The sequence below is a fragment of the Dama dama genome, chromosome 20, assembly GCF_033118175.1.
Source record: "Dama dama isolate Ldn47 chromosome 20, ASM3311817v1, whole genome shotgun sequence".
Classification (NCBI taxonomy): Eukaryota; Metazoa; Chordata; class Mammalia; order Artiodactyla; family Cervidae; genus Dama; species Dama dama.
The window spans coordinates 89818477-89833190 of record NC_083700.1 but is presented as its reverse complement, the minus strand read 5'-3'; the positions used below and the strand labels follow the sequence as shown (position 1 = coordinate 89833190).

The 14714-nt window shown below is 47.3% G+C and overlaps 1 protein-coding gene across 1 annotated transcript; it reads left to right on the top strand.

Moving 5' to 3' along the window:
• Nucleotides 1-5926: 5926 nt before the first annotated feature.
• DMRTB1 (DMRT like family B with proline rich C-terminal 1) lies at nucleotides 5927-12917 on the top strand. The gene is made up of 5 exons (XM_061119750.1): nucleotides 5927-6512; nucleotides 8122-8327; nucleotides 11365-11554; nucleotides 11874-11960; nucleotides 12853-12917. Exons 1-5 carry the CDS (start codon nucleotides 5927-5929, stop codon nucleotides 12915-12917), a joined length of 1134 nt encoding a protein of 377 aa, XP_060975733.1.
• Nucleotides 12918-14714: the final 1797 nt, after the last annotated feature.

The following is a 14714-nucleotide window of genomic DNA, read 5'->3' as shown; positions in this document are numbered from 1 at the left end:
TGCCACTGCTTCCACTTTTTTCCCCTTCAATTTGCCATGAAGTGATAGGGCCAGGTGCCATGATCTTAGCTTTTTAAATGCTGAGTTTCAAGCCAACTCTTTCACTCTCCTCTCTCACCCTCATCAAGAGGCTTTTTAGTTCCTCTTTTGCTTTCTGCCATTAGAGTGGTATCATCTGCATATCTGCATTTCTCCAGGCACTCTTGATTCCAGCTTGTGATTCATCCAGCCTGGCATTTCACACAATATACCATTTATGGTGTTCTCCAGGCAAGGCTACTAGCGTGGGTTGCCATTTCCTCTTCTGGTGGACCACGTTTTGTTGGAACACTTCACTATGACCCATCTGTCTTGGTGGTCCTGCATGGTGTGGCTCATAGCTTCACTGAGTTATGCAAGCCCCTTTGCCATGACAAGCTTGTGATCCATGAAGGGGATATGTTAGCTAGAAGAGTCTAATAAAATTCTAGTTTGCATTTTGAATCTTCAAATGCATTGATGTTATTCTCAAAGGAATATTTTCATATTAGCTTGTTAGGTATAAATTACCAGCAAACTGCTGTGTAAACTAGGAGAGAAAGAAGGGTGTTGTTATATACTAAGGTTACACCATTACTGTGATACATAGTCCGTCAGATTCTCATAAGATTCCAATCATAGGGCTTACGGTGGATTATTTACATGCTACCTGATCAGTAGAGTCCTTTAGACATTTAATATTGCTAAGAACTCTGGAAACTTAATTAAAAAGCATATGATGTATGTATTTCTCCTCCCCAGAACCCACCACAGGTGAAGAATTATTACTACTAGGAGCACTAATGTTGCTTTGCACAAATAACCGACCTTGGTCTGCTCACCTGCTGTGCAGCAAAGCCAGTTTACTGGTAGGAAAATACAGTGTTTATTTGTAGGGCCCCAAGCAAGGAGAACACGCAGCTCATGGTCAAAATACCTGAACTCCCCAATAGCTTTCAGGGAAGGGCTGTTGAAGGCAACATTTGAAGTGATGGTTGCAGGGGGATGGCTTTCCTCTCATTGGTTGGTGGTGAGGTGACAGGATGGTGTTTCAGATTCTTATTTATTAACTTTCTGGTTCCAACCAGTCTGGATCTACTGCTCCTGCTCAGCATGCGGTTGCCATCTTTTACTCGGGTGAGGGTGTGTTTCAGTTCCTACAGAACAACTCAAAGATACACATCAGATTGTTATATATATATCCCTTGAGGAGGAACTAAGACTCTGTTTTATTGCTGAACTATCACTTCTTGACTGCTTGCTTTTCCTTTGTTTCTGCATTCCCTCCCTTTCCTAATTAGTAACTGATTGAATGTGTTCTTTGGAACACAGTGAAGGCCTAGGAGGCTAAATATTTTTTTCTTTAAAAGAAAAGGGAGACACAGAGGGCTTCTGTACCCAGGAGGGCCCTGCAGAGTCATGCTCCATTTCAATAGTGACTACTACAGTTTCCTTTAAAGGACCCCCTTCACATGGCTACTGCTTAACCTCTCCATCTCCCCTCTTTCCAGTCTCCTGGCCTCACTGTACTACAGCCATGCTGCAGCCTTAAACATGATATTCTCTCTGTTTGGGATACACCTCCCATGCACCTGGCTAATTCCTTTGCATCCTTAGGCCTACCTCAGGAATCAGCCCCTCAAGGAAGTCTCCCTTGATTTCTTGATCCACATTAGGACCCATAGTATCTTCCCCACCACTCAGCTTTCATCTGGAATTGTTTGTTTACTGTCTATTTGCCAGCTAGAATGTATGCCTAAAAGTAAGGATCCTGTGTTTTTATTTACTTCTGTGTCCCTTATGCTTAGCACATAGTTGACACTGAATGAATACTGGTTATGGACAGAGAAAAGCAAATTAGCAAGGCATCCTAGGAAATTTCCCCAGGTTACTACCACCTTTATTTACCCTCCTTTGCCCCAACTGTAATAGGATATGTAACAAGACAAACATTTCTATTAATCATCAATATTTTCTTGGGGATGGCGCTGCATTTGCTTAGAAGAAATACTGAGTTAGTAGATATATGGTTAAGAACAGAGACTCTGAGGATATATTTCCTAGTTCTAAATCATAGCTCTTCCACTTAATGGCAGAAAACCTTGGGCAAGTTACCTAACTTCTCTAGGTACTGGTTTCATCATGTGTAAAATGTGGGGTGGAGAGGGCAGGGAATAATAGTACCTACCTTAGAGGGTTGATTTGAGGATTATATGAATTAACACACATAGAGGAGTTTATCAGAGAAGGCAATGGCAACCCACTCCAGCACTCTTGCCTGGAAAATCCCATGGATGGAGGAGCGTGGTAGACTGCAGTCCATGGGGTCAGGAAGAGTCGGACACGACTGAGCGACTTCACTTTCACTTTTCACTTTCATGCATTGGAGAAGGAAATGGCAACCCACTCCAGTATTCTTGCTTGGAGAATCCCAGGGACAGAGGCCTGGTGGGCTGCCATCTATGGGGTCTCACAGAGTCGGCCTTGACTGAAGAGAATTAGCAGCAGCAGCAGCGGAGTTTATAATTACTGGCACATACAAACACTTAGTAAGTGCTAGTTGGCAATACTACTGTTATTATACCATCAGGGGTAAGAGGTAATCTCGAGGAAGCAAAGTTGATTCTCAAATTCTGCTTGTTGGGAGAGTGGTCCTATTTACTCTCCTTGTTGTTGTTCAGTCGCTCAGTCCTGTCTGACTCTTTGCGACCCCATGGACTGTAGCATGCCAGACTTCCCTGTCCTTCACTATCTCCTAGAGTTTGCTCAAATTCATGTCCATTGAGTTGATGATGCTGTCCAACCATCTCTGTTGGATCTTATTCACCCTGGGCTTTCTGTTTTGTGTGATATTGGAGAAAGCTGCTGGATCCAAGTTAATTTACTGTGTCAGTGAGAAATGAGATGCCTTTGATATTGGCAGGAGAGGGAGGCAAGATTCATTTGTACATTCAACAAATATTTACTAAATGTTTATATTGTGCTATATATAAAGGGAAGTAAGATAGTCACAGCCATTACAGAACTCTCAAAAATCAAGAAGAGAAAAGCTAGAGCCTGCATAGTGAGATGGGGATGGGGAGGATGGGCAAGGTGGAGGGGGACCAGATCAGTTCCTCTCCAGTGTGTGTGGCACAGCAGAGGAGGATCTTGAGAGAACAGAAACACTAACACAGGATTTTAAAGCATCTGCTATAGGACATGTCATGTAAATCCTCCCCTCTACCCCCTACAAAATCTTCAATCACGTTTTCATTGCTCATGAGAGAGAGCCTGAAGAAGAAGACAGCAGATATCTGGGTTATAGCTACTGGGGGGAAGATGCTATAGGCAAAAAAGCCCTTCCTTACTCTTGCATGCTACCAGTGAGGAAACAATACAGTGCACACAATATTTAATGATTACAAGTGATATCCCCATGCACAGCATAATACAAGACTCTTTAAAATAAACAGTATCAATTACAATCATGTTAATTGAAGAGAAGAGCCATTATTGAAGGTAGGAAATTTGGGACTCTGTGGAAGCAGCAGCCATATCTAAGGCTGGGACTCAGATATGACTATCAACCAGCCCCTTTGTGGTTAGTCAAGCTGGTGATTCCTCAGCACTGTAATTTGTAATTATAAACTTCTGCTTATGATGATGCAGACCTTCTTAAACATAAACATCCAAATGTTTCAGTGTAGGGAAGGAAGGGGTCTACTATGTATTTACTGCTCTCATCCTTCTTCAACTTCCAGCTTTTCAATTTTACATATTACTATCTTTTAAAATAACAATTTAAATAAATTTTACACACATATATGTATATATTCATCAGCCTAAGAAGTAATAACCAGCCATCAACCCAAATAAAACAAAACTATCAATTTGCCTGAATTTCCAAGAATGAAATAAATAAAGCTCTGTTGGAATTTACCTACACAAATTGAGACTTTGAGGGGAAGAGAGAAATAAACTAGTCTGTCTTTCTTATTTGTTTACTGTATAAACCCTAGGGTTTCTGCATCTTATGACTATAGGTTTAAAAGACTTATGGTTTATTAACATTCTCAAAGTAGTATGCAAATTCACATCACCTTGGGTATTTTTTGCCTCAAAGTTATGAGTAAAAATGGAAGCATTTTGCCATTAAAGAGGCTAAAATAAATGAATTCAAATGATTGTCCTTGAATATGATTTTCCTTTAAATCATTAATAAGAAAATGAAGAGATCTTGAGTGGTCAAGCATGAAATGTAAATGAGAGTAGTTTTCATGTTTAGGCCTTAATCAGCTGATGTCACCTGATGTTAAAATTTAAATTTGATAATGCAGAAAATGATCTTATAATTTGCAGTATCATGAAAGAATACAGTTTGTGCCCAGATTTTTTGACAGTAATATTGAAACTATGATTTTTAAGTAACATTTTCAAATGACAAGGTCAGTGAAAAAATTAAACATTCTGAATTAAGTGGAGTCAGAAAAAGAACTTGTCTGTGCTTTCATTTATGGGACCATTTTTTTTAATCAAAAATTAAGATACAGGCTGTTAGAGCAAAGCAGAGACAAACCTAGATCTCTTTAGATGGATTGAAATAACCAGTGATATTCTTGAAGGGTCAAATAATACAGGAAACATATACTTACGCCCTCTTAAGATGAGTAATATATTTCTTCAAAGCAGGAAAAAACTTTACAAACACCTTTTCAGCTTTCCAGTATATAATCAGTCTCAGAATTGCAAACATTTCCTATTGTCAGGTAGCTGGTGAGAAATACAAAGTACACCTGCAACCAGCGGCTCAGGAAGATCAAGGTGGACACCAGGCCTTGGCTCTCACTTGTACCATTCTGTTACCAGAAACAGTAAACGTTGGAGAAAGGACAATTAAAAACATACACATTTTAGCCAGGTATTAACCATAATTACCCCCTTAAAGATAATGATTAATCCTATGATGGTAAGTTTTTTTTTTCCTCCTTTCTTTCTTTCTTTTTGGGGCCTAAGCCGGGGGGCGGGGGGGTGGGGGGAAGACCTCAGGGTGTCACAAATTTCTATCAAACAAGAAAATGAATTGGCTTAGCAGTCTTGGGAAAACTATGAAGTTGTGGCAGCTTTGCAGGTGTCCCAAGATTTGGGTTGCTTTACAGGAATAAATTCATGGCACAATTAAGCACTGGTTCAAGCTCATGCTAAAGTACCCTAAGTCCCTTTTAATCACTCATCAAGTATGCTTTTCTTTGGAAGGCATCAACAGCAATATGCCACTTCCAGAGATGCATTCCTATACCAACAAGACTCAAAAAATGGGAATTACTCTAAAGGCACACCCTTGAGCAACCATCACACTGCACTGAGCTCCTGAGCATATTCTGGAAGCATCACTGTGAACAGTTGCTTCTCTGTAGGGGAGAAAAGTGAAATTAAGCAGAAGCAGCAGCTTCTGTATGGAGAAACACAGTTTGAGACTTAGAATCCTTTTCTACTGCAACAGGTTTACCAACAGCTACATTCCTCTGGAGTTTTGAATCTGTGGATCCTTGAGTAACACGCCGCTTTTTTTTTTTTTTTTTTTTTTTTTGAAATTACGAAATACTTTCTGTATACTATATGGCGGGAAGAGAAAGTTTGGAAATTAAATGCCTAAGACTGCAGCTAACCCATATGACATACATGCAATAGGATTACTTGAAGAACTTATTCAACCCAATCCTTTGCATCTTGTTAACCAAGGCACAAAACCTCTCCAAATTTTGCACCAAAAAAAAGAGAGAATGCAAGGGTCTTGCTGCAGCTCCTGTGACGCACTGAACGCCACCTTGTTACAAGTGTATCCAAAGTCCCCAGCACCAGGGACTTGGGGGGAACTGCTTCTCTCTGCTTCACTGACCCTGAAGCTTTCAGAGGAGGTGGTCGTGCTATGAAGGCAGACCGTACCAAGCAGGCCGACAAGATGCTTCGTACCCCCAAGTGCTCGCGGTGCCGGAACCATGGCTTCCTGGTACCAGTCAAGGGCCATGCGGGCAAGTGCCGCTGGAAGCAGTGCACCTGCGAGAAGTGCTACTTGATCACCGAGCGCCAGAAGATCATGGCTGCACAAAAGGTGCTCAAGAAGCAGGCCCCTGGAGAGGAGCAGGAGGTGGCCCTGGGCGCACAGGGACCCCAGCTGGCCTCCGGGAGCGCGGCCGCCAACCCGGGCCCAAGGTTCTACCCGCTGCCTCCGCTTGCCGTTTTGGGAGACGCGCAGCCGGGCCCTTCGGGCCAAGCGGCCGCCTGCTTCCCTGAGAGGCCCCCGCGGGGCTGGAGCCCTGGCACGAGTGCCTTCCAGCCCATTCTGGGTGGCCGCAATTGTGGCCACATGGGCCTGAGCGAACACGCCGCCAGGGCCAGGCCCAGTTCTCTGGAGCCCCAGCTGGCGGCGGAGGCCACCGGCCGGGGCTACCCCGGCTGCCTGGAGCTGCGCAGACCGCCGCGGCCTGTGCCCAGCCCGCTGTTCGCCGACTTCGGTAAGATTCCCGGGGCCCCGAGCTTTTGTCCCGCTACTGGTTCCTCTCTGGGCTGCCGCCTCCCCGCTCCCCCGACTCTGGCGTCCCAGGCCAGCCGCGGGTTTGGGCCCTTGGGGTGGGGGTGGGAAGATGCTTTCTAGAGGAAATCTTGCTTTGGACTACCTTTTCCTGAGTAGGCATTTGGGTTTGGTGCCTTTTTGCAAGAAGGTAAAAAGAGAAAGGAATGGGTGATTCTGGGGGGTAATTTTTAAAAACATTTAGCTATAGTCTCTGCTTTTCCATTCGGGGGGAAGAAAAAAATGGCCGCAAAAAAAAAAAAAAATGGCCGCCAAAAAAAAAAAATGGCCCCCAGTCCGCTTAGCTGAGGCTCCTCCTCCCAACAGAGAGGATCGCGGGAGAGTGGCCATATTGCGCTTGCGCACCTCTTCCCACCCGTTTCTGGGGCTGGAGGCTCCTCCCCCAGAACATCATCGTGGGTGGGCCAGCGTATTATGACTGCGCCTGCGTCCCTCCGCCCACCCCTCCCCCACCGTTGTGCCTTAGACTGCTTGCTCCTCAGCCGTTCTCTGGCTTGATGGTGTGTATGTGCGTTCTTTCCACCTGTTTCCCAGGCATGGTGGAAGTGAGACCTCTTCTCTGCCCCCTACAAGAGAACAGTCTATTGAGATGTTGTTGCTTTTTTTTCTCTCCTCCCTCCACATGCATAAATTACATTGTTCCCTAGGTATTGTAACTTTCACTATTATAACTTCAAGTCACATATAGATTTGAGACTTTTTAAAAGGGGCTCATTTTGGGTGCAGACACGTGTTTTCTTGGTTTTCTCTATGGCAGTGTAGTAGAAAGAGCACAAGTCTGAGTCAGGACGCTGAGGGGCTGCTCACTTGGTAATCTTAGGTAAGCTGCTCCTTTCTGCGACAGCTTCTCCCCTCTGTAGGCTAAGGGAATTGGCCTGATGCTCTCCAAAGGCCAATTCTGCCTTCTTGGATGTTCTAGGAAAATATAGGTCCCTAGAGAACGAGATGAGGAAGACAGATCTGAAAAGCAGTTCTAGGAGAAGGATACCTTTCTATGGATATGGAGCCTTTCTGTGTTCCATTGACTGAGCACTGTGTGCCAGACACTAGTGATGAAAAGGTGAAGGGGGGCGAGTCAGCTCCTTGCCTTCAAGGATGTGAAAGAAAAGGACATCACAGATTGGTGTATCAAAAACTCTAATAACCAGTGGTTTAGCTGTGGTCTGAAGGAAGATTAGGAGCTGAGTACTGAGGATTCAAGAAGGCAAAGTGGGATTAGGAGAAAAAGCCTTCCAAGCGGAGGGGACAGCATCTGCAGAGGCCCTGAGGTGGAGGAGAAAGAAGGAGCTACTAGTTATCAGACAGTGAGGCTGGAGTGAAGGCAGGAACCTAGCCTGCATGGGCTTCATGGCTGGGCCGAGGACTTTTGCTAAGGGCAATAGAACGTGGTTGAAGGATTTAAAAAGCAGGGAGGATCAAAAGCATAATGGATATGAGTGTTTATTTATACTGCTACCTTCAGACAATAATATGCTGCCCTTTTTCCTTGCTCCATGTGTTTTTAACACTTCACTCATTGCCTGTCTTTTCAGGGCTCCCTCTGAGCATCAACTCAGATTCTGTGGTGGGGTCTGAGTACCTGGAGAGAGAACCTCCCAAGCTGTACCCCAGCTGCTCCAGCATGCACCCCTACGGCCCTTTTCCGCTGGGCTACCAGGGTGCGTCCCCTGCCGCGGGGCCCCCTCTGCAGCAGCGTTTCGGGCATGTGTCCTATAGCCACTACAATGGAGGAGGCTTGGTGAGTCCCATCCCTGATAATTTCGAGGTTCCTCCCTATCTAAGCTGCCCTGGCTGCTTTAACAGACCTTCTCCCAGGCAGCCAGCCATTGTGCTCACTCTGCACCAGGACATGGGCAGTGGGTGGAAGGACACAGCGTTGACCTTGTACGCTGTGCACCTCTGCCCGTGTGAACAAGTTGTCCTGGGCTGTGGTGTGGGCTGAGAGACTCCGGGAGCTCAGGCAAAAAGAAATGCAGACACATCTCAGATAAACCTGGGGAATAGCCGCACGGGAACCTGAGTGACCACCAGCCTTGATCCATGGAATGCCAGTCAATACTAGGTACCAGATAGTAAACAGCACTTTCCTGGAGCCACACATTTGAGGGCAGAGTCAGGAGCAGACACAGGTACCCTGCTGCAAAGGTATGGCCCACTTGAGACGGCCAAGGGCTTTCAAGAGGATAGGGCACTTAAGCTTAGTCATGAAAAATATGGAGACTTCCCCCAAACACTGGTCACTTTAGGAGATATTTGTTGAAAAAAAAAAATGGGTGAAATTTAATCATTTTATAAGATCAATGATCAGTTGCTAACTGGTGTGCTCTTTGAGCCTGGAGTTTTGAGTTCTGGAAGTTCTGGATATATAAGAGTTGTGTGAGATGTGGGTCAGGTGACCAGCTTTTGCAGCGTTGGTTGCCAGCTCCTTCCATCCTTCTCCCTTTTGGCAACCCCAGAGAGCCATCAGAACTGCAGAATAGTGAGAGGCCTGGGTGACCAGTCCTGACTTTGGCCCATAAAGCTGGACCTGTGAAGGAGTTGACAGAGATGCAGCTCACATTCAGGAAAGTATGGACCACTGTTACCTTTACTTTCTTCCTCAGCTACAAGCCCAACCCTGTGTGTTACAGAGATGCTGCCTTGGGTGAAGGGCAGAGTAGAGTGAGTAGAGAGCGGGCTTCTTTGGTCTAATGTAGAAAGTAAGAGAAGGGACCAAAGCTTGACATTAACATAATGAAGTCGTGCACCACACAGTGAATCCCTGCGCCTGCTTCATGCAGCAGTGCCTCCTCTGATCCAGATATTCTAAAGTTTTATTCAGAAATCATTTCCCATTCATTCAAGGGGGGAAAGTTTGAATACCACTAGTCTTGATAATTTCCAGGGTGCCTACTGGCCCTTATGTAAGCCCTCGAGGTACATGTTATTTCCTCATTGTAGAGCGAAGGAAGAAGGCTCAGAGGAGTTATGGATTTGTCCAGGGTCACCAAAGTGGGGAACAAGGGACTGGGATTCAGATTACACAACTGGTCAGTGACAGAGGCAGGACAGAGGTATAGAGCAAACATGACCCTGACTCTCACCATCCCTCTGCCCTGCCTGAAATTGGGGGTGGGATGCTGGCCACCCCATTGCAGCCTAGGGAGAATACGGCATCTCTAGCCTCCACACAAAGAGAGGGGTCTTGGCCAAATGGAGCACACACCCACCGTCTGCTCACACAGAAGCCCGGGGCCTGGCGTCCAGGGCAGGGCTCTGATTGACAGGCCTGCCAGACGGCCTTTGTTAGGAGTGTGATCTCAGTTGGTTTATCTGGGCCTGAGCTGCCACCACCAGCCCCAGGCAGGAGCTGTGATCCAGGGAGAGACTTGGCTGAGCTGCTTGGAATTAAAGACTAATAATCCCCCTCCCTACCCCCTTCACGTCTGGATAGGGGATCACCCATTCATTTGTGAAGCTGTGTCAAACCCAAGAGCCTGTGAATTGCTCTCATCCTTGTCCTGCTGCCCCTGCCCAGCCTCCCAGATACTCCCGGAGCCGCCTTCTCCCTGTCCTGTCCCACCTGCTGCTTCTCTGCTTCCTCTTTTCTCTTCCCACAAAGAGCACAGGCCTGGAATCAGACAGACCTGGAGACCAAGCCCAGCTTTGCTGCTTCCTCTCCACATGGCCTGGGCACATCACCCAACCTCTGAGGACCTTGCTCAGGTTCTTAGTCTCTGGCATGGGGGTAAGAGTTTTATAGCATTAGACTGTTGACAGATTCTAGCCATAAGGTGTGGATGCATATAAAGTGTCTGGTCTGTGACATGGTGGGTACTCAAAAGTGGGCTTTCTTCCCTTTCTTGTGATCAAATTAAGTTAGGAAGTACTGGGTTAACGTAAGCAGATTTAATAGGCTCATGTGAAAGTCACCGATGTGGGGGCAGTTTTCAGGGCTTCTCAAACTCCCTGGACAAAGAACACTTCTAAAAGCACTTAAAAATATCTTGTGGGACACTGGATTTCTCTGGCACACAGCCTGTGAAGTGCTGCTCTGGAGTACCTGGATGGAGGAGTAAATAGTAAGACTTGTACCTGAAATTTATGATTTTACGTTACATTCATGTCTTTCTCAGTTAAGCTCTGAGCTGTGTGGTCATCACCCCTCCACATCCTATTATTCCAGCCTTGGGGTCCTGTGGCATGGGGTTAGCTTTCACCTTCTGATAAACACAGAAGGGCTGAAGCCACTTTTCCTGAGGTCACCTAGCTTCCCTTGCCTCGGTAACAGCTGCATTATACTAGCTGGTTAAAATGAGGAGCCCACAGGCCCAGTGACGCTGGAGTTTTAAGTCATCACATGTGCCAGAGGTGGGACCCCAAGTAGGTGGATGCGTTCAGACCCTTCTCCGGTGCAGAGCAGAGGGGTCAGGCCGACTTGGGATTCTGTTCTGCCTCTGCCGCTCCCCAGCTCTGGCCTGGGCCTGTACCTTCATCTCACTGATGCTGGTTTTTGTCACTACAGTGAGGATGGTTAATAGACCCTCCCTCCTAGGGTCGTCAGGATAGAATGAGGCTGTGGACACACTCAGATGCACTTGCTCCCCACGCTTCTCTACGTTGTGCCTGTGTTCCTCCTTGCCTCCAGTCATCTGGCAGGTGTTTGCTGGACTTCTCTGTCTGGGCTGCAGAGATGAGTGGCCTCCACAGGGAGCCCCCATTCAGTGCCATGAGTGTGGGATCAGCCCCCTGGCTCACCCTTTGCCCTCTTACTGTCTGCTGTGTGTGCCCCGCAGGTGGCGGACCCCATGGGAGACTTCCAGCCGAGCTACTACCCGCCGCGGGCGCCATCGCAGCAGCCCCAGTTCCTCCCGCCGGGCTTCCTCTCTGCGCTCCACTTCTTCCCGCCGCCGCCACCGCCGCCGCCGCCGCCTCCAGCAAGCTTCTCGCTGACCATCCTGTCTGACATGGACAAGGAGAACACCGGTGAGTGAGCCCCCGTCTTCCAGCTGCCGAGGGACTCAGGAGGACTCTGGGGGAAGGGGGTCCTACTACGAAGTGGACGTGGAGGGAAGGGAAATGGAGAATAGGATTTGTCAATGTGCTGTGCCCTGGGGAAACTCTTTCCTGGAACCCCTCTCTAAATTCCATACAGGAGCATCTAGGGGAGGTGAGTCCCCATCTCAGATGAGGAAACTGTGATAGAACCGTGAGAAGGTCTCACATATGTACATGGTGCAGCTCGGATTTCAGCAGAATTCTCTGTCTGGCTCCAGCTTCAGTGCCAGTTTCCTCACCTTAACAGTTCCTGTGGGCAAAGACGTGGAGGATGGCATGCATGTGGTGCCGAAAGACCAGAAGTGCCAGGCCTCTCTGGCTGGGGAAGAAGCATGTGCTGAGCCTGCCTGGGGCTGGTGGGGATGATTCCTCTGGCTCAGGCCACTCTGGCCTTCACAGCTCGGTCACTGGTGCACCAGGTGATCTTGGGCACTCACACCCTCCTCTGGGCCTCAGTCTTCTCACCTGTAAAGTGGGCCCTGTCACAGGGTTACTGTGAGGGTTTTCTTTTGAGGGCCCTTGAAGCTTTAAAGGTTCTAGGATTTCTTTCCCCCTTCCAGTCCTCCCCTGAGGCTCCTTAAGAAAAGAAACTGAGGCTCCTTAAAAAAAGAAACTGAGGCCTGTTGTATGTCCGATGCCTAGATCTATTAGCTGGGGGTACGGTACAGTGTGACTTGCAGTACGATGGCCCTGGTGCCACACAGCCTGGGTATAATAAGTCCTGGCTCCAGCACTTAACCCATGGTGTGACCTCGGGCAAGTTCATTCACTCCGTGGTGCTTGTTTCAGTATCTGCAAGAGCAAACTAATTAAGGGTCCCTTCCCTCATGAGGTCATCCTGAGGATTAAACAAAACCTAAAATGATGAAGGCATTGGTAAAAGATTGTTCTCACTGTTGCCCCTAATCCCCAAGCCAACCATGATGCTGCATGGTAGGCATCATCTAATGGACAGAAGGAGACGCTGAGGTTCAGAGCTGGGAGTAGCTCGCTTCCTGCCACCCAGCTTGTGACAAGCAGAGCTGGTGTCTGAACTTGAGTCTGTGTCATCTGGCCAGGGCTCGAATTCCAGTCTCCTGACTCCTAGCAAATTAAAAGTAGGAATGGGAATAACTAATTCTCCATAGGGACTGGCCATGGTGAGGATGCCTTGTAGAAAACTTGTGTGTGAAAACAGGTAATTTTTCCTCTTTCTCAATCCAGCCCCTCTTCTCTGTCCTTCACAGATGACCAGGACGTGGAGGGGCCAATCGAGCCCAGCCAGCCATCGTCCCAGGAGCAGTCCGACTAGGCCCAGGCCCTCAGGCCAGCAGCGTGGGGCCTTGGTGCAGGGGGTTGGGGGGGGGGGGTGCTTGCAGCAATGATTTTCTTGTTTCTATTCAGTGATATGTAGGGAGGAAGGGTAGTGATAAGAGTAAGGTGGCAGTCAATTCCCATTTCAAGATAGGAGGAAGGAGTGTGGTTGCTAAGGTTCTCTCAAGCCTGAGACATGGGGGGTTGAAAAGGAACTCAGAGGATGAAGTCATGAGGGCCCGGCCAGAGCTCTGAGATGTGGGGGGCTGGGGGGAGCTCACGTTTAGGAATGAATTTAACCAGCTCTGTGTTGGCTGCTGTTAATCAGATTCACCCCTAGAGACGGCCTTTGATTTCGTCAGGTCCTGCTCCAGGACAGGAGGCACTGTCTACCTTAGCCTCTGCTTCTGCTGCCTCTGTCTGGTCCCCAGCAGGAGGCAGCACAGACGTCAGGCTTCAGGGACATCCAAGTGGATAGTGGGAGCAGCCAGGACCAGGGTGCTGAACAGATTCTGCTCCATCCTTTCTTACTCCTCTGTCCCCCGGAGTCAGCCTGGCTACTGCCCCTCGCCCCTTCTCTAGGGGCTTTACTATCAAATATAAGCATTGTAGGCTCTGAGGTTGCTTCACTTCTCCCCCATGAAGTTTAAGCCATTATGACATCATTTATGGTTAAAAAAAAAAACAAAAAACTATTAAAGTTTGACTATTTCATGTTTTTATAGTGATTGCTAGCTTTAAAAATTAAGCTTTTTGTAAGTTCTTATGCAGTTCTCAGAGAATAGGATGGTGCTTCCAGATTACCTGTGGCATCAGTTTCTTCTCTGGGGACAGCTGACAGTTGAAATAAAATGAACAGTGGAAATCCCTGTGGAAGGTGTACGCTCTCTTTAACTCTTTGTGGCATACAGCCTTGGGAAGGGGAGGCGGTGGCTGGGATTCGTGGCCTGAGAGCCTGCTCTTTCTATGCACTTAGGCAAGACTTTCCCTTTATCTCAGTTATCAAGTAAGAGGCTTGGGCAAGGCTGATCGGTTTTTTACTATCAGTATTGTTGTTGTTATTTTTTTTCTATGAAGTTTAAAAAATTTTTTATTTATTTTTAATTGAAGGATAATTACAATATTGTGTTGTTTCTGCCATACATCAATGTGGATCAGCCATAGGTATACAGCCTCCCTCTTGAGCCTCCCTCCCACCTCCCTGTTATTATTTTAAACAGTAGAGACCTTTTAAGGAAATCTGATGCAGACAAATGAAATGTAAAGATTTTCTGTAGTTTCTCTTCCCCAGCTCTTTGCATGGTCCCTGCAGAGTGACATGGTTTTAAAAAACCAGAACTTGATCCCATTTTGTTGTTTTAGAGTCCTGGTTCTCTTCCCTTGTTTTCACTTTCTCTGTCATTTAAAACACATCCTGCATCTCTGCTGGACTCAGGGCCTGGCACTCAGCTCTGCCCATGAGAAGCATGGAAGCTGGTGCGACAGATTGTCCAGTGGGATTGCAATGGGACAGAGAGAGGTAGAGGGGCTGTGGGTGGGGGAAAGGGTCAGAGAAAGCCTTCTGGAGAAGTTCGGGTTTTGACTGCGTCTTCAAGGGAAGAATGAGTTAGATGAAGGTAGGTACCCCCAGCAGCAGGGTGAGAAAGGGTAGGAGACCAGGAGTGAAGGATTCAAGGGTGAGGGACAGCGTTCTCTTCAGTCTGGAAGGGACTGGCACCCAGGAGAACAGGCTGAGCTGCCTCCTGCCTTGCCTGTGAGCCCAGCATCTCAGGACAGATGGCAGGAAGAGCACTGA

Coding starts and splice junctions, on each gene's coding strand:
- DMRTB1 (XM_061119750.1), top strand. CDS start 5,927: ATGAAGGCAGACCGTACCAAGCAGGCCGACAAGATGCTTCGTACCCCC. Junction 11,555..11,873: donor CATGGACAAGGAGAACACCG/GTGAGTGAGCCC, acceptor TCACCTTAACAG/TTCCTGTGGGCAAAGACGTG. Junction 11,961..12,852: donor TCTGGCTGGGGAAGAAGCAT/GTGCTGAGCCTG, acceptor TGTCCTTCACAG/ATGACCAGGACGTGGAGGGG.